Below are 19,683 nucleotides of genomic sequence, written 5' to 3'. Positions count from 1 at the left end.
TGTATATGTATCTGTTTAATAAATATCCCTTCCGTCATCACACAAAGACACATAATTACTTATCATGAAACACTTGGTGTTTATAAGATACACATATGCTTGTGTAATCCTTGAGTATGCCTTCTCTTGGGTACTATGTTCAGAGATGTTTTCAGTTAATGATAAACTTGTGATCACAAAAAGGGGAAAACATCCTCTGATATTGGATAATAAAAACAGAGTGACAATAGATAGTCAGATGTTTTCTCTTTTATGACAATGAAAAGACAGACCTCTCCTAGATACTCCTGGACCTCGGTGCTCTCTTGGCCACAACTCCCATTCATTCCAATGGGCTACTCATGAATAACTTAATCAACACAAATACTACTAAATACTGGTAGATACTGTATTTACATAGAAAATAAATACATCTTCAGGAATTTAATGTATTGATGCTTTTTATGTGGGTGACTACAAATAATACATGCACAGACTGTATGAGTCAGATATGAACTTAGCACCACATAAGTCCTTAGTGATGTTTTCATCAAGTGTTTTCACTAAAGGTATGACACCTTGGGCAATAGCAGTAGATTGGCCAATCTATGCAACTGGATATCCTTATCAATGGCACTTTAGAAACATGTGTTTGTGTTGGTATTGTTACTAAACTTTAAATGACTATATGATGTGAAGTGATTACAAAGTATGTGATCTAACATTTTGTCACTTTAGCTTCAAGTGAAAATAAATGGGAAAATCAGTTAATTAAAATGACCACAATTGTCAACTCCTGACCTGCAGTGTTGCAGAAAGTCAAATAATGCTGTATTGGGCAACAATAAGGACTTATTAAGGTATTGGGTATTTGTGTAATAGTACTTCAATGATATGGCTATGACAGCTGCACTTCTTAAATACATAAAAACATGGAAAAGCATTATAAAAACACACTGTAAGGTAGTGATATATTATTGCTACATGGGACTGAGAGAACCTTTGCATAACCAAAGACCTCCACCCTCAAAACCATATACTTCTCTGACTATAAAAGGTGTGAAGGCTAGTTATTATAGAGAATGGTTAGTGACAAACAGAAATGCTGAAAGCTGTATTGAAATACCGGATAAGATGAGTTAGTCAATAATGGAGTGCATAACTTTCTCTTCGGTTAGGTTAGTAAAGTGCCTAAACGTTAAAATGTTGTTGTATTGCGTGTGTCCTTTGCTTCATGACCACCTGTAGGTAAAATGAATGGCTGAAATGACCTAAGATGGAATCATTTATGCCTACATAGTTCAAATGGGTAAAAAATAATTATCTGGAGAAAATACTGAGATATTTTCTTTTCTGAGATCCACCCCTACTTGGTTTTCCCATTTTAGCAACTTACAACGCAGTGGCCCGTGAACCACTGAACAAACTGCCTACCACTGATCCCAAGGATGGCCTGAGAGCATGTTGGAGCCAACTCACAGCTACTCAAGACACTTGGTCTCTATATCTGTTGTTTTTAAACTGTTTATCACTTGGCTGTGTGAACGCTAGTGTGGCCAAGTCCCTCACCCGTTCTCCCCTATTTAGAACACTTGATGGGTACTGGATGTGTCACTAAGAGTCTCAAGGCAGAGGTCAAATTGTTTTCTCCAGAAACTCTGAAAGCCACTTCAGTTTTTTTCTGGGAAAGCTATGATGTACAAATATGGTGTGTCTATTTGTCTGTCTAGGATCTTCCTTATTATTTAGACTATGGGACAAAATGATTGCGAGAGATTTTGTCTGCAATATTTATGACCTTTGGTAAATCTTCCCAAGAGATTGTGATTTTCCAATGTATTTGTTTAAATCACTGTTTAATTGATTGGTGGTTTGTTTGTCTCTCATTGAACAAACACTGTCATAATGCATGTTCCACACTCTACTTTTTGAATTGACATGTGACATTTTGATTGGCTGCAGGTAGATAAGACAAATATAGAAGTAATTTGAAATATAGATTTAAGTTGGTATAGAATGATAAATCTTTATGATGGCCCTTAGTTATCAGAACTGCAGTCTCGTTTGTGTCAATTGCATCAAATTTTTAAAAAAGGCCTAATTCCATCCACTTCAAATGACATCCAATTGGTTTGGAATTGACCCTTATTCTGTGATCATCTCCTTATTTGACCAGCTCCTGGTACTGCTCAGATCTCAGGAAGCGGCCAAAGGAGTCCTTCTCCATCAGAGCATAAATTCTCTTCTGGGCCAGGTCAAAGGTCACAGGGGAAAGATCAACCAGGTTCCTCAGGGTCACATCCTTGGTGTAATGATCAATGTTCACCTGGAGGGAGGAAGAGTGAGCGAGAAAGAGACACAGAAAGGCAGGCAAAGGTAAGTCTGGGCTTCCACAACAAACACAACCACAGATTTGATGGCCACATTTTCTGTCACCTCTCTGGGTCCCTCGGTCTGGATGAAGTCCTCATAGATCTTCCTGGCCTTCACAGCCATCTTCATGGGAGACTTGGTCTTCTTGAAGTCCTCGCAGGCCACCCAGAACTCAATGTTCTCCTCACTGAATTCAGAGCGCAGGAAGCTACGGAACATGGCCAGGCCACCTTGGAGATAAAGAGAAAGATGGAGAAAGAGAGAAAGAACAAGTGGTCCCATATTTTCCTGCCAATCCTCGAACATCTCCAATGAGACCTGAATTCCGGAGACAAACTGCCACTGTGCCTCTGTTTTAAACTGTTAGATGATGTGATAGGACTAGCTCCGATAGCTTATGTGGTTGGTACAGTAGCACTGTTGGTACAGTAGCACAGTGTTTACAACAGCAGAGTTTAGGTTGGATTCTTATATGGCCCGCTAATCCTCAATATATGTTGCTGTGAGTCATTTTGTATAAAAGTGTTTGCTGAATTGAGAACATTATACTGGGCCTGACTATGTATAAATAAATAACCAGCATCCTGATTCAGCCACTTCACTTTATTTATTTCCATCAAATGTGATTGTTTGATGGTTAGTTCTTGGAGCTCCTCATCTGTGTCAAATGTTCTTTAGTGTACACTTTAAAATAAAGGTTATTTGTTGCTTGTGGGTCCCAGGCAGAATTCCCACATTGAATGTGAAAAGAAACTGTACATGTATCATTGCCACACAGGAAGCACTTCATGTCTAAATTAAAATGCACAGGAAGTGCATGGCGGCCATAAACATTTTCAAGAGAAGTTTTGGAGAACAAACAAATTATTTTTTAAAACTCAAACTGCAAAACAAACATAAGGAAATTATTTGTTTTGTTAACCACACCCTCCAATGTCACAAACTAAAATTGATAAAATTTTGCAAATGGAAGGAACACTCAGGTAGTGGTTCAAAGGTCCTATGTTCATTTAGATTTTGACGCCAGAGGGGCAATGGGGAAACTGAGGAACCAATAAATGGAAACCTGTTTGAGAAAGCAATTTAGCTAGCGGATGCGAGGAAATCAATTATTTGACACACTTTACATGACTTGGTGGTTACGTTTTTCTATAGCTAGCTAGTTAAATAACTAAGCTAACCTAAATGCTAGCTAGCTAGCTAACATGTTCTGATATCCCTAGAGGGCTAGAGTTTGAAGTGTAGCTAGCTAGCTAGGTTTCATGAATGCAAGGTAGTAGCTTAGTCTTGAGACAAATGAGGAGGTAGCTAGCTACCTAGATATTTTACAGCCTCCCAGCATTCCTGTTGTTAGTTGCCTTTTGCCAGAGTACCTGTTTGTAAAAGTTATGTGTGTGCACGCGGGTGCCTTCATGGCCTTCCAGCAGGACGCCAATATTATGAATGAGTGTGAATTGTGAATTTAATGAAGTTCCTTTATGAACGAGTTCTGATTATGATTGTTTGCTTAACACTAATATGTGATTAAGGATTTTGAACTAGGCCTATGCCTTTTGCATTTAACACCAGTTACAGTATGTGGCTTATTTGTCATTTCGAAAGTGGTATGTCCCAGGGAGGGGTAGAGAGAATTTAAATTCCTGGTTTTGGCTTCTTTGGCAGAGTGATCTTGGTAGTTGTAAGGGGAGGCTTATGTAAGCCTGGTATACCTCCAACCTGAGTCTTTATGGAATAGACAGGTTGCCTGCAAGGCATTTCTTTTCATTGAAGTAAATGTAAATGTAATTATTTTGTAAATATTTCAGATTGTGGGTCTAGACCACAATCGTCACCTGAACGTAAAAGCATAGCTTCTGCAACAGAACAGCCTGCCTCCTGCAAGATGTCTGCCCCTGCCACTACTAGTTCCCTATTTTACAATATTGCTTTTATTACAGGATTTGGGTTTTCCATTTATATTTTGAGGTTGAACATTAGCACGTTTGAACTTTAGCACGATTGGTGTCACCTCGTCAGTTAGTATGTGTTATACCTGTGCTGGTTGCCATCTCGTTAGTAGGAAGGTGTTTCACCTGTGTTGGCCCAGGTGCTATTCAGGAGTGGCTGGCCGAGTGCTCCAGTTGAGCATGAGAGATGTTGGGGAGAGCTGCACTTTATGTCAGCTGTGATGCGATTTCGAGCACACCTTATTTAAGTTTGAAAGAAGCCAGAGTTTTGGTGTTTCCTATGTTTGTTTTGCTCCATTATTGTTTTCACTCTCTATCCTAAGTTGTGGGTTTTTCTTTCAGCTGGTCTTTCCGGAGGCAATCCAAGTGGGCATCCATGGTGGGTGTCTTTCAGAACCCCTTTGAATGCCTTTCTCTTTGTCAATAATTTTTTTGTTAGGTCCCTTTGTTGTGAGAGACATGTTGAGTTTGTCTTGGTGGAACGTAACACTTTAGAGTAAGTGATGTGGCTGTATGAGTGTTTGCAGTAATACAGTAGAGCATTTGGTTGAATAAATATAGAACATTGAACAACACACTTCCGGCGGCGACAGAGATGGCCGCCTCGCTTCTCGTTCCTAGGAAACTATGCAGTTTTTTGTTATTTCTTACATTAGTACCCCAGGTCATCTTAGGCTTCATTACATACAGTCGAGAAGAACTACTGAATATAAGATCAGCGTCAACTCACCATCAGTACGACCAAGAATATGATTTTTGCAACGCGGATCCTGTGTTCTGCCTTTCAAATAGGACAACGGAATGGATCCCATGCGGCGACCCAAAAAAAACGACTCCGAAAAAGAGGGAAACGAGGCGGTCAGACTCCGGAGACAGGCACATCGTGCACCACTCCCTAGCATTCTTCTCGCCAATGTCCAGTCTCTTGACAAGAAGGTTGATGAAATCCAGAGACTGTAACGTTCTTTGCTTCACGGAAACATGGCTCACTGGAGAGACACTATCGGAGGTGGTGCAGCCAGCGGGTTTCTCCACGCATCACGCCGACAGAAACAAACATCTTTCTGGTAAGAAGAGGGGTGGGGGCGTATGCCTTATGGCTAACGAGACATGGTGTGATGAAAGAAATATACAGGAACTCAAATCTGTTCACCTGATTTAGAATTCCTCACAATCAAATGTCGACCACATTATCTACCAAGAGAATTCTCTTCGATTATAATCACAGCCGTATATATCCCCCCCAAGCAGACACATCATGGCTCTGAACAAACTTTATTTGACTCTTTGCAAACTGGAATCCATTTATCCGGAGACAGCATTCATTGTAGCTGGAGATTTTAAGAAGGCTAATCTGAAAACAAGACTCCCTAAATTTTATCAGCATATCGATTGCACAACCAGGGGTGGAAAAACCTTGGATCACTGCTATTCTAACTTCCGCAACGCATATAAGGCCCTGCCCCGCCCTCCTTTCAGAAAAGCTCACCACGACTCCAATTTGTTGATCCCTGCCTACAGACAGAAACTAAAAAAAGAAGCTCCCACGCTGAGGTCTGTCCAACAATGGTCCGACCAAGCTGACTCCACACTCCAAGACTGCTTCCATCACGTGGACTGGGATATATTTCGTATTGCGTCAGATAACAACATTGACGAATACGCTGATTCGGTGTGCGAGTTCATTAGAACGTGCGTTGAAGATGTCGTTTCCATAGCAACGATTAAAACATTCCATAACCAGAAACCGTGGATTGATGGCAGCATTCGCGTGAAACTGAAAGCACGAACCACTGCTTTTAATCAGGGCAAGGTGACTGGTAACATGACCAAATACAAACAGTGCAGCTATTCCATCCGCAAGGCTATCAAACAAGCTAAGCGTCAGTACAGAGACAAAGTAGAATCTCAATTCAACGGCTCAGACACAAGAGGCATGTGGCAGGGTCTACAGTCAATCACGGACTGCAAGAAGAAAACCAGCTCAGTCACGGACCAGGATGTCTTGCTCCAAGGCAGACTAAATAACTTTTTTGCCCGCTTTGAGGACAATACAGTGCCACTGACACGGCCTGCAATGAAAACATGCGGACTCTCCTTCACTGCAGCCGAGGTGAGTAAAACATTTAAATGTGTTAACCCTCGCAAGGCTGCAGGCCCAGACGGCATCCCCAGCCGCGCCCTCAGAGCATGCGCAGACCAGCTGGCCGGTGTGTTTACGGACATATTCAATCAATCCCTATACCAGTCTGCTGTTCCCACATGCTTCAAGAGGGCCACCATTGTTCCTGTTCCCAAGAAAGCTAAGGTAACTGAGCTAAACGACTACCGCCCCGTAGCACTCACTTCCGTCATCATGAAGTGCTTTGAGAGACTAGACAAGGACCATATCACCTCCACCCTACCTGACACCCTAGACCCACTCCAATTTGCTTACCGCCCAAATAGGTCCACAGACGATGCAATCTCAACCACACTGCACACTGCCCTAACCCATCTGGACAAGAGGAATACCTATGTGAGAATGCTGTTCATCGACTACAGCTCGGCATTCAACACCATAGTACCCTCCAAGCTCGTCATCGACCCTGGGTCTCGACCCCGCCCTGTGCAACTGGGTACTGGACTTCCTGACGGGCCGCCCCCAGGTGGTGAGGGTAGGCAACAACATCTCCACCCCGCTGATCCTCAACACTGGGGCCCCACAAGGGTGCATTCTGAGCCCTCTCCTGTACTCCCTGTTCACCCACGACTGCGTGGCCACGCACGCCTCCAACTCAATCATCAAGTTTGCGGACGACACAACGGTGGTAGGCTTGATTACCAACAACGACGAGACTGCCTACAGGGAGGAGGTGAGGGCCCTCGGAGTGTGGTGTCAGGAAAATAACCTCACACTCAACGTCAACAAAACTAAGGAGATGATTGTGGACTTCAGGAAACAGCAGAGGGAACACCCCCCTATCCACATCGATGGAACAGTAGTGGAGAGGGTAGCAATTTTTAAGTTCCTCTTCATACACATCACAGACAAACTGAATTGGTCCACTCACACAGACAGCATCGTGAAGAAGGCGCAGCAGTGCCTCTTCAACCTCAGGAGGCTGAAGAAATTCGGCTTGTCACCAAAAGCACTCACAAACTTCTATAGATGCACAATCGAGAGCATCCTGGCGGGCTGTATCACCGCCTGGTACGGCAACTGCTCCGCCCACAACCATAAGGCTCTCCAGAGGGTAGTGAGGTCTGCACAACGCATCACCGGGGGCAAACTACCTGCCCTCCAGGACACCTACACCACCTGATGTTACAGGAAGGCCATAAAGATCATCAAGGACAACAACCACCCGAGCCACTGCCGCTATCATCCAGAAGGCGAGGTCAGTACAGGTGCATCAAAGCTGGGACCGAGAGACTGAAAAACAGCATCTATCTCAAGCCCATCAGACGGTTAAACAGCCACCACTAACATTGAGTGGCTGCTGCCAACACACTGACACTGACACAACTTCAGCCACTTTAATAATGGGAATTGATGGGAAATGATGTAAAATATATCACTAGCCACTTTAAACAATGCTACCTAATGTAATGTTACATACCCTACATTATTCATCTCATATGCATACGTATTTACTGTACTCTATATCATCTACTGCATCCTTATGTAATACATGTATCACTAGCCACTTTAACTATGCCACTTTGTTTACATACTCATCTCATATGTATATACTGTACTCGATACCATCTACTGTATCTAGCCTATGCTGCTCTGTACCATCACTCATTCATATATCTTTATGTACATATTCTTTATCCCCTTACACTGTGTATAAGACAGTAGTTTTGGAATTGTTAGATTACTTGTTGGTTATTACTGCATTGTCGGAACTAGAAGCACAAGCATTTCGCTACACTCGCATTAACATCTGCTAACCAGGTGTATGTGACAAATAACATTTGATTTGATTTGATTTGATTTAAACCCCATGCGGGAAACTCAGGTGGAATCCATATGAACTGTAATAGCAATGTCAAAGTTCTTCATTAGATAATCAGAGCACAGCAGTTTCCAGTTCCCGGGTAATTAATCACTTTAATTTTGAGCTCAGCTCTATCTGGGGATGTTACAATAACATCCCTAACCTATCATAGCTACTCTACAAGCTATGAGTTATGAGAGGAGACTGATGGGGCTGCTCAGAGGAGTTGCACCACTGAGTTAATGTGATGGTTGTGTGTGTGTGTGTGTGTGTGTGTGTGTGTGTGTGTGTGTGTGTGTGTGTGTGTGTGTGTGTGTGTGTGTGTGTGTGTGTGTGTGTGTGTGTGTGTGTGTGTGTGTGTGTGTGTGTGTGTGTAGGCTAATACCATACACTAAGATGAAAGCATGTGGTACCATTACAACCCACTAAATTATGTACTTATGTAAGTAAGCACTGTACCTATCTGAATATCTGATCCCAGATGAATATATGATTTACACATGTACAGTGCATTCGGAAAGTATTCAGACCCACTTTTTCCACATTTTGTTACATTACAGCCGTACTCTAAAATTGATTAAATAAATGTTTTTCCTCATCAATCTACACACAATACTCCACAATGATAAAGTGAAAACAGGAAGTTTTACAAATTTAATATAATGTATGTATACAGGTATATATATATTATTTACATAAGCATTCAGATCCTTAGCTTTGAGACTCAAAATTGAGCTCAGGTGCATCCTGTTTCCATTGATCATCCTTGAGATATTTCTACAACTTAATTGGAGTCCACCTGTGGTAAATGCAATCGATTGGACATGATTTGGAAAGACACACACCGGTCTATATAAGGTCCCACAGTCGACAGTGCATGTCAGAGCAAAACCAAGCCATGTGGTCGAAGGAAGCCTCCATAGAGCTCCGAGACAGGATTGTGTCAAGGCACAGTGGCCTCCATAAATTCTAAATGGAAAAAGTTTGGAACCACCAAAACTCTTCTTAGAGCTGGCCGCCCGGCCAAACTGAGCAATCGGGGAGAAGGGCCTTGGTCAGGGAGGTGACTTAGGACCCGATGGTCACTCTGACAGAGCTCCAGATGTCCTCTGTGGAGATGGGAGAAACTTCCAGAAGGACAACCATCTCTGCAGCACTCCACCAATCAGGCCTTTATGGTAGAGTGGCCAAATGGAAGGCAATCCTCAGTAAAAGGCACATGACATCCCAATTGAAGTTTTCCAAAGGCCATCTAATGGACTCTCAGACCATGTGAAACAAGATTGTCTGGTCTGATGAAACCAATATTGAGTTATTTGGCCTGAATGCCAAGCATCACTTCTGGAGGATACCTGGCACCATCCCTACGGTGAAGCATGGTGGTGGCTACATCATGCTGTGGGGATATTTTTGAGTGGGGGGGACTGGGAGACTTGTCAGGATCGAGGGAAAGATGGAAGTACAGAGAGATCCTTGATGAAAACCTGCTCCAAAGAGCTCAGGAGCTCAGACTGTGGTGAAGGTTCACCTTCTAACAGGACAACAACCCTAAGCACACTGCCAAGACAACGCAGGAGTGACCTGAATGTCCTTGAGTGGCCCAGCCAGAGCCCGGACTTGAACCCAATCAAGACCTGAAAATAGCTGTACAGCGACACTTCCCATCCAACCTGACAAGGCTTGAGAGGATCTGCAGAGAAAAATGGGAGAAACTCCCCAAACACTGCTTGTAGCGTTATAACCATGAAGACCCAAGACTGTAATTGCTGCCAAAGATGCTTCAACAAAGTACTGAGTAAAGGGTCTATTTTTATACATTTTCCAAAAATTATAAAAACCTGTTTTTGGGCTGCCATTATGGGGTATTGTGTGTAGATTGATGAGGGGGAAAATAACTATTATTTTTTCTTAATCAATTTTAAAATAAGTTTTTAATGTAAACGAAATGTAGAAAAAGTCAATGGCTCAGAATAGTTACAGAATGCATTGTATGTTATGAGTAAGGAGAGATTCCACACACACACACACACACACACACACACACACACACACACACACACACACACACACACACACACACACACACACACACACACACACACACACACACACACACACACACACACACACACACACACACACACACACACACACACACACACACACACACACACACACAGCCTGGCGGAATGCACCACACTGGAACATTTAGACCAGGCCTTTGAGGAAGGCATATTTTCCAGCAGTTTAATTTTAGACTCAGGTTTAATTTATTACACAATATAGACGTTATGCCCACAGATGGATTATGAAATGTTACTTCTCTGGATCTGGATAACAAGAGTGAATACCATCAAAGTTACTGTAATCAATACCATCATTTAATGTAATCTTATACTAGTCTGTCTGCTCTGTATTTGGCATGACTCGTAAAGTTTAATATGATGGGGTGAAGAAACATATCGTTTTACACAAGACTTCATGGCTTTTCGTAAGGACTTATTTGTTGTGTGTGTGTGTTTGTGTTTGTGTACGCATGCCTGTAGATCTGGGCATACTCACAACTGTTGGTCAGCACATTGTCCAGGGACTCACGCCACTGAGAAGCCTCCTCAGGAATGGGCCTGTACAACACACAAACACAATACAACACCCACATATTATAGTCAATCACCGTAAACTTGCTCATTTGCTTGTCTCATGTTAAATCACGGTCAGTCCTTACTAACCAAAGAAGGAAAATAACTTATCTACTGGAAAGCCCAAACAATATTAGCCTTTGATTGGACTATATTTCGTGCCTATTCGTCTTCACCAAGTCAGCCCATTATCAGAAGGCCATGTTGTTAACAGCTGGATTCAGATAATCCCACCCGGAGTGTTTTAACCCCAGGGTCAGAGGTTTGTCACTCACAGCCTCTTCATACTGCTCCATGTAAGGTCATTGAGGTCCTTGATTGCCTTCCTTCTAACACACGCACACGCTCACACGCACACACTAGTCAGAGAGAGAGCCCTTCAGCATCTCATCTTTCTTGATGGCTGTTCTACTGAGCTAGTGGGGGAAATAGCTTGCAAACATCCATTATGTAAGAGGTTACGCAATTAAGTGGAAGACACATCCGCAGTATGCAATGCTTTTATGCTCAATTTGGAGATGATTTAAAATGTAAACATCACTGTGACACTTCACAGGATGTTCTCTCCCCCTCATTCTCTCTCCCCTGCATTCTCTTTCTCCTCTTCCTTCAACACTCACTTTCTGTAATCTTACATACAACTGATTATTTCCCTGTAGAAGATAGTGCATGATAAACTGTAGAGACTGAACACATATAGTACAGTATATACATTTTTGTGATAAACAACCATTATCTTGGTCTGGTCAGTTCCAGTGCCTGGGACGGAAATGTCTCAACCTTTGAACTCTTCATTTGATACAGTACATGCAATGGTCTCTGTCCATGCACGGCTATCAATTATGAGGCTAACGTGCATACTGACATTCCACAGGCATGGAGACAGGCCCTCCCTCTCTTTCCAGTCAGATCTGGAGATGAAAGCCAAGCAGTAAATCATGGAAGCAATTTACAATTGTCTATTTGACACTGTTTGAAGTAGAGTAAGGCCTAAACATATCACTCCTTTGAGGAGCACTTGAAGTAAAATGATCACTTGAAAATTTACTGAATCTGAGTCAGGGATATAACTGACAGACCATGTTGCGATAAGGTGTGTTCACGCACTCACGTGAGAGAGAATGAGTTCCTGTTAATCTTTGTGTGTGCGAGGACTGTCTGTGCTACTCACTTCTGAAGCTTCTCTGGCTTCTTCTCTTGTTTCTCTGGGTATGGGATGATCAGGTCAATGCCATTCTCAGGCTTCTGGAGGAGAACCCCCAACTTAGACTTGATCTCTTTTGCCCTAAGAAAGGAAAGTCATGAGGAAATAAGGCCATTTAGGAGGATGCTGTAATGTTTTAAATGGCACACATTCATGAGTTAGAGCAGTATAACAACACTAGTAATGACTTTGGCTAATGCAGATTGTATTCAGAAAAAGTGAGACACAGATAGCTATAACTAATCAATCAAGTTCAATATAATACAAGTTGAACAGCAATCGGCAACAGAGCAAAATACATACCAAACCTCAAAAAGGAGGGACTAATCATAAACTAGGTCTTCACATTAATTTATTTGGATCTTAAATTGACCCTTTCAGACCCAGGATAATACAAACACATCCTCAGATGAATCAGACCCATTAGTAGAGGTCCTGTGATGTAGCCTTTGTTTTCAATGGCACAGTGTCAGGAGTTAGATTACACTATAATGTAACCATAACATATAAAAGGGCTAAAAGGTTGTCATTTTTATAATACAACTTTCATTTTAATCTTCAATCAGCTTATTATGTTAACTATTAATCATAATAATCAAAAGACCCACTTCTAAGCCATCTCAAACTTAAAGAGAGTGTCCACAATATTTTGTGCACACAATAACACACTAACAATTTTACTTGCCATTTGCAAAAAGGCAATAATCAAAGTATATTTTTTTACAAAGAGGACATTTAAGTGAGTAAACCAAAAATACTTTGAATAGAATTGCCCACCTTTATCATTATCTACTGCTCCCATTACTCAGGTTAGAAAAACAACAAAACAAAGTCTGATCAATAATTTATGACGTGGTGAGCCTCACGTAGTTGATTCCTCTTTGTTACTTTCATCGATCCATATAGTCAGCGATCAATAGATGGGCTCAACTAAAACCACAGCCACACATGCAGACACACGTGCAGCCTCTTGTTAGCAAGACAGACCTTGTTGTTCCTGACCGGGGATGACACCCAACTACTTCTACACTCTTAGAAAAAAGGGTTCCAAAAGGGTTCTTTGACTGTCACCATAGGAGGAACCCTTTTTAGTTCCAGGTAGAATATTTTGGGTTCCACGTTCCATTATTTAACCAGGTAGGCTAGTTGAGAACACCATTATTTAACCAGGTAGGCTAGTTACATTTACATTTACATTTAAGTCATTTAGCAGACGCTCTTATCCAGAGCGACTTACAAATTGGTGCATTCACCTTATGACATCCAGTGAGAACACCATTATTTAACCAGGTAGGCTAGTTGAGAACACCTTTATTTAACCAGGTAGGCTAGTTGAGAACAAGTTCTCATTTGCAACTGTGACCTGGCCAAAATAAAGCATAGCAGTGTGAACAGACAACACAGAGTTACACACATATGCATGAATAATATATTAATCAACCCATTAAACTGCAACAGGGCAGTGCAGTATATCATACTGATTCCGCATTCCCATTTGGCTGCTAATGCTGTTTTATAAATTCATGACCTGAGGATGACAAAGAGTAGATAGTGAACCTCTGTTTTGCTTTTCAGCTTGGCTAAATATTCCTGTCTTGCATGTGGATGCAATTGACCTGCAGCTGAGTTGGTGCTGCAAATGGGAATACAATCAGCATAATGCTATCCTTCAGGTATTAAAGCTACCTTTTATATCTGCAACTGGAAATGTGTAACTTTTTGGACCGTTAAAAATGTTTGATCAAGTATTTAAATCAACTTTAAACTTTCCACTTGTCTTAAAATGAAGGGCAAACAATATCCACAATAATCTAGATTACCATACAGCATCTTTCAATAATTTAAACCATACTAAAAACATCTCAGCATTTTTACAAAATGAGAAAAAAACTATAAATACAGAAATCAGATTTTGAATATAGGTCAAACATTTTCTGAATAAGAAATTAACTCATAAATGTTTTGAATGTAGTTTCTCTGGGCTTATTTCAGGCAAAGATAGGAGAGATAACCCTTTCAGAGAAACAGAAGAGCATACTGCTTTTGGCATCTCACCTTATCCGACATGTTTGGGGCAACGCAGCTAATCCTTTACACATTTTATGAAGTTTTCCTTTTTGATGTTTTGTTGAGTGAGTCCACCACCATTAGATTCAGAGTCCCTTTTCTTTTTGCCTTTGTCCTTCAGCACTCTTGGGGAGTTTATATACAGAGAGCCTATTGGCTTTGGGACAAGAGCATTAGCCAATGAAACGGATGTCTGCGACTGCAGGCAGAGGAGTCAGGGTCGACTGCATGAGAAGTGGTCTGCTAGAACTGGTATGGCTGGAAGTAGAGGTTAATCCCTAACCACAGATTTGTGATCAGATGCTTACATTTACAAAGATAAAAAAGTTGCACTGAACTCAGCCACTGATCAAGTGGTGAAAGATACATTTGTTAAGTAATTTATTAGAGAAATACATGCTAGTAGATACCCATAGACTTCTATTCATTGTACTAATTCTATTAGAGGTAATTCCTCGAGCCAATTCTAACTTCCTTCATACTGGACACAGAGACATGAAAAGTATATCCACGAGTTCATCTGACTCATTGGCAAAATCCGAAAGTATCCCTTTTATTAACACGCAAATCAAGATCACTTTAGTAAAACTTTATTTAAAGGGTCCTTAATAACAAAAAGGCATTTATAAATTGTGTTCACCATTTATTAATAATTACTCCCACGTTTATAAACCATTTACTAATCATTAGTAAAGTCTTTTTGCAGTCCCTAATCTAAAGTGAACTCTATCTATACTTTATAAATACAGAAATATGAAAGACGGGCATGCCATTGCTAGACATTCCTGTGGTACCTGGTAAAACAATTATCACACAAAACAGGATGTTTAAGGAAATATATATATATATATATATATATATATATATATATATATATGTGTGAATAATTAACATACTAATATTTACAAATGTTGGCGTAATGATTTAATAAATGGTGAGCAAACTGTAAATGCCTTATACATGATTTATTATGGACCTTTAAATAAAGTGTTCCAATTCCTTTTGATTATCTTTCTCAATTAGAAAAAAACAGTTGTGAATTCAAGTTTGAGTATAGACTGAAGATAGGGGGTCCCAAGACTCGCCCAAACTCCAGTGGAGCTGGAGAAACATGTTTTCAGATAAACATGAACTATTTGCGCACTGTATGCTAGGCCTTTTCAACCATCACACAAAGCAAACATCATTAGCTATAAATAGGAAACGTTTAGTCACAGATATCCCATCTACAGCCATTTAAGAAAACAAGGTGAAAGACCAAACCTTTTAATCCATATGGGAGTTAGAGACAGTGATTTTTTGTTCATATACAATTATTACAAGAGGACTGGACCTCATGTTAGAAGAAGTTGATAAAATTATGGAAATACAACAATATAAAGTAGTTGTGTGTTGAATTGTTTGCAACATTGTGTTGATTAGACGGTGTGACAAATGTACCTGACAATGCTGTAATCAAGAAGACAATAGTAAACAGTGATTGCATTTCCCCATTGACAAGTAATTGTATGTGTAGACATGAAGGCCACACCCACACTCTCCAGCTTTCTTTGGCACTAGTAGACTGAGGTTTGGACTTGGGATGTTAAGTTCCCATTCCCATATAGCTGATAGCCATTGCTACTAATGCACAGTAATGCAAAAAAGGCTTGTTCACTTTGGAAGTGTAACGGTTCTCTCGTGGTGAAGGAGAGTCGGACCGAAATGCAGCGTGTAGATTGCGATCCATAATTTAATAAACAAATGTAACAGGAATCTAAATACAAACACTACAAAAAACAATAAACGTAACGAAAACCGAAACAGCCTATACTTGTGTACACTAACACATAGACAGGAACAAGGACACTAAGGACAATCACCCACGACAAACTCAAAGAATATGGCTGCCTAAATATGGTTCCCAATAAGAGACAACGATAAACACCTGCCTCTGATTGAGAACCACTCCAGACAGCCATAGACTTTGCTAGATCACCCCACTAGCTACAATCCCAATATATACACACCACATACTGACCCAGGGCGTGACAGAACCCCCCACTAAGGTGCGGACTCCCGAACGCACCTCAAAACAATAGGGAGGGTCCGGGTGGGCGTCTGTCCATGGTGGCGGCTCCGGCGCGGGACGTGGACTCCACTCAGTCAATGTCTTAGTCCCCTCTCCTCGCGTCCCTGGATAGTCCACCCTCGCCGCCGACCATGCCCTAGTAGTCCTCACCCAGAACCCCACTGGACTGAGGAGCAGATCGGGACTGAAGGGCAGCTCGGGACTGAGGCAACTCAGGACTGAGGGAAAGCTCGGGAGTGAGAGAAAGCTCGGGAGTGAGAGGAAGCTCGGGAGTGAGAGGAAGCTCAGGAGTGAGAGGAAACTCGAGAGTGAGAGGAAGCTCAGGCAGGTAGATAGATCTACCAGATCCTGGCTGACTGGCAGATCCTGGCTGACTGGCAGATCCTGGCTGACTGGCGGATCTGGCGGATCCTGGCTGACTGGCGTATCCTGGCCGACTGGCAGATCCTGGCCGACTGGCAGTTCTGGCAGATCCCGGCTGACTGGCGGATCTGGAAGAGTCTGGTTGACTGGCAGATCTGGAAGAGTCTGGCTGACTGGCGGACCTGGAAGAGTCTGGCTGACTGGCAGATCTGGAAGAGTCTGGTTGACTGGCGGATCTGGACGAGTCTGGTTGACTGGCAGATCTGGAAGAGTCTGGTTGACTGGCAGATCTGGAAGAGTCTGGTTGACTGGCAGATCTGGAAGAGTCTGGTTGACTGGCAGATCTGGAAGTGTCTGCTTGACTGGCAGATCTGGAAGAGTCTGGTTGACTGGCAGATCTGGAAGAGTCTGGTTGACTGGCAGATCTGGAAGAGTCTGGTTGACTGGCAGATCTGAAAGAGTCTGGTAGACTGGCGGATCCTGGCAGACTGAAACATCTGGCTGCTCCATGCTGACTGTCGGCTCTGGCTGCTCCACGCTGACTGGCGGCTCTGGCTGCTCCATGTAGGCTGACAGCTCTGGCGGCTTCTTACAGACTAGCAGCTCTGGCGGCTCCGTGCAGACTGGCAGCTCCTTGCAGACGGACAGCTCCTTACAGACTGACAGCTCCTTGCAGACTGACAGCTCCTTGCAGACTGACAGCTCCTTGCAGACTGGTAGCTCCTTGCAGACTGGCAGACTGGTAGCTCCTTGCAGACTGGCAGCTTCATGCAGACTGACAGCTCTGGCTGCTTCATGCAGACTGACAGCTCTGGCTGCTTCATGCAGACTGACAGCTCTGGCTGCTCCATGCAGACTGACATCTCTGGCTGATCCATGGCTGATCCATGCAGACTGACAGCTCCTTGCAGACTGGCAGCTCCTTGCTGGCAGCTCTTGGCTGCTTCATGCAGACTCTGGCTGCTCCATGCAGCTCTGGCTGCTTCCAGACTGCTGGCTGCTCCATGCAGACTGACATCTCTGGCTGCTCCATGCAGACTGACATCTCTGGCTGCTCCATGCAGACTGACAGCTCTGGCTGCTTCATGCAGACTGACAGCTCTGGCTGCTCCATGCAGACTGACATCTCTGGCTGCTCCATGCAGACTGACATCTCTGGCTGCTCCATGCAGACTGACAGCTCTGGCTGCGCTGAACAGATGGGAGACTCCGGCAGCGCAGGAGAGGAGAAAGCCTCCGACAGTGCTGGAGAGGCGGGTAGACTCCGACAGCGCAGGAGAGGCGAGGCGCACTGTAGGCCTGATAGGCGTGGTATTGGCACTGGTGGTACTGAACCGAGGACACGCAAAGGAAGCCTGGTGCGGGGAGCTGCTACCGGAGGGCTGGGGTGTGGAGGTGGTACTGGATAGACCGGACTGTGCAGGCGCACTGGAGCTCTTGAGCACCGAGACTGCCCAACCTTACCTGGTTGAATAACTCTCGGTCGCCCTGCCAGTGTGGCGAGGTGGAATAGCCCTCACTGGGCTATGCAGGCGAACCGGAGACAACGAGCGCAAGGCTGGTGCCATGTAAGCCGGCCCAAGAAGACGCACTGGGGACCAGATGCGTAGAGCCGGCTTCATGGCATTTGGCTCGACGCTCAATCTAGCCCGGCCGATACGCGGAGCTGGAATATACCGCACCGGGCTATGCACCCACACTGGGGACACCGTGTGCACCACTGCATAACACGGTGCCTGCCCAGTCTCTCTAGCCCCCCGGTAACCACAGGAAGTTAGCGTAGGTCTCCTACCTAGCGTAGCCCTACTCCCTGTGAGCCCCCCCAATACATTTTTGGGGCTGACTCTCGGGCTTCCATCCGCTACGCCGTGCTGCCTCCTCATACCTGCGCCTCTCAGCTTTCGACGCCTCCAGTTCTTCCTTGGGGCGGCGATATTCTCCAGGCTGAGCCCAGGGTCCTTTACCGTCCAGTTCGTCCTCCCATGTCCATTTCTCCAGGTAGTGCAGCCTCGGTTGCCTCTCCTGTGGCTCCTGCCTGTCGACACGCTGCTTGGTCCGTTTGTGGTGGGTGATTCTGTAACGGTTCTCTTGTGGTGAAGGAGAGTCGGACCAAAATGCAGCGTGTAGATTGCGATCCATGATTTAATAAACAAACGTAACATGAATCTAAATACAAACGCTACAAAAACAATAAACGTAACGAAAACCGAAACAGCCTATACTTGTGTACAATAACACATAGACAGGAACAAGGACACTAAGGACAATCACCCATGACAAAGTCAAAGAATATGGCTGCCTAAATATGGTTCCCAATCAGAGACAACGATAAACACCTGCCTCTGATTGAGAACCACTCCAGACAGCCATAGACTTTGCTAGATCACCCCACTAGCTACAATCCCAATATATACACACCACATACAAAAACCCATGCCACACCCTGGCCTGACCCAATACATGAAGATAAACACAAAATACTTCAACCAGGGCGTGACAGGAGGTTGACTTTCCCATGCCAACTCTGTCATGAACTACTCTCAGTAGACAGAGGATTTAACTTGAAGCCTTAAAATGTACATTATTAGCCCCCACAATAGTATAGGCATTGGTTGAAGCTCAATGTTAAATTAAATTCTTAAATTCTACCACAGTGGTTCTCAAACCTCTCCTCGTGGACCCCCAGATGTTTCAGGTGTGCTAGCACAATTATGTGGAACTGCCTGGGGTCCCCATTGAGAGGTTTGAGAACCACTACTCTACTCTACTGTCCAAACTTGTGAAACATAGATGTCTATGATTGGTTCATATTTGGTGCGATCAGGACAGTGGACAGACGTCTGTGGACATTGAACTAAAGCCCGCACCGCACCAAATCTAAACCAAATATAGATGTTCTGAAAACGCTCTCCTAGCCTGCTATGAAAAGTAACATGTATCGAAGTGGCATGTTTTTAGGGAGTCCCGTCTGTGGACTTTGAAATCAAGGATGGTCCGGACCACACCAAAGAAAAGAAAAAAGTCTGGACAGGACCAAAAAAAGACGTCCAAAAGA

At 43.3% G+C, this 19,683-nt stretch overlaps 1 protein-coding gene across 1 annotated transcript; it reads right to left on the bottom strand.

Moving 5' to 3' along the window:
• Positions 1 to 374: 374 nt before the first annotated feature.
• On the bottom strand, positions 375 to 14,337 carry LOC123996790 (regulator of G-protein signaling 5-like). The gene is made up of 5 exons (XM_046300491.1): positions 14,183 to 14,337; positions 12,095 to 12,208; positions 10,847 to 10,908; positions 2,416 to 2,582; positions 375 to 2,305 (listed from the first exon to the last, which is right to left on the bottom strand). Exons 1-5 carry the CDS (start codon positions 14,224 to 14,226, stop codon positions 2,144 to 2,146), a joined length of 549 nt encoding a protein of 182 aa, XP_046156447.1. The 5' UTR covers positions 14,227 to 14,337; the 3' UTR covers positions 375 to 2,143.
• Positions 14,338 to 19,683: the final 5,346 nt, after the last annotated feature.

This window comes from Oncorhynchus gorbuscha, linkage group LG15, assembly GCF_021184085.1.
Source record: "Oncorhynchus gorbuscha isolate QuinsamMale2020 ecotype Even-year linkage group LG15, OgorEven_v1.0, whole genome shotgun sequence".
In the NCBI taxonomy this organism is placed as follows: Eukaryota; Metazoa; Chordata; class Actinopteri; order Salmoniformes; family Salmonidae; genus Oncorhynchus; species Oncorhynchus gorbuscha.
The sequence above is the reverse complement of the archived record's forward strand: the minus strand, read 5'-3'. Positions and strand labels throughout refer to the sequence as shown.

Excerpts from the sequence above, each read along its gene's own strand:
- LOC123996790 (XM_046300491.1), bottom strand. The coding sequence starts at position 14,226 with ATGTGTAAAGGATTAGCTGCGTTGCCCCAAACATGTCGGATAAG. Across the intron at positions 10,909-12,094 it reads AAGCCAGAGAAGCTTCAGAA|GCCCATTCCTGAGGAGGCTT; the intron begins GTGAGTAGCACA and ends TGTGTTGTACAG. Across the intron at positions 2,306-2,415 it reads AGACCGAGGGACCCAGAGAG|GTGAACATTGATCATTACAC; the intron begins GTGACAGAAAAT and ends TCCTCCCTCCAG.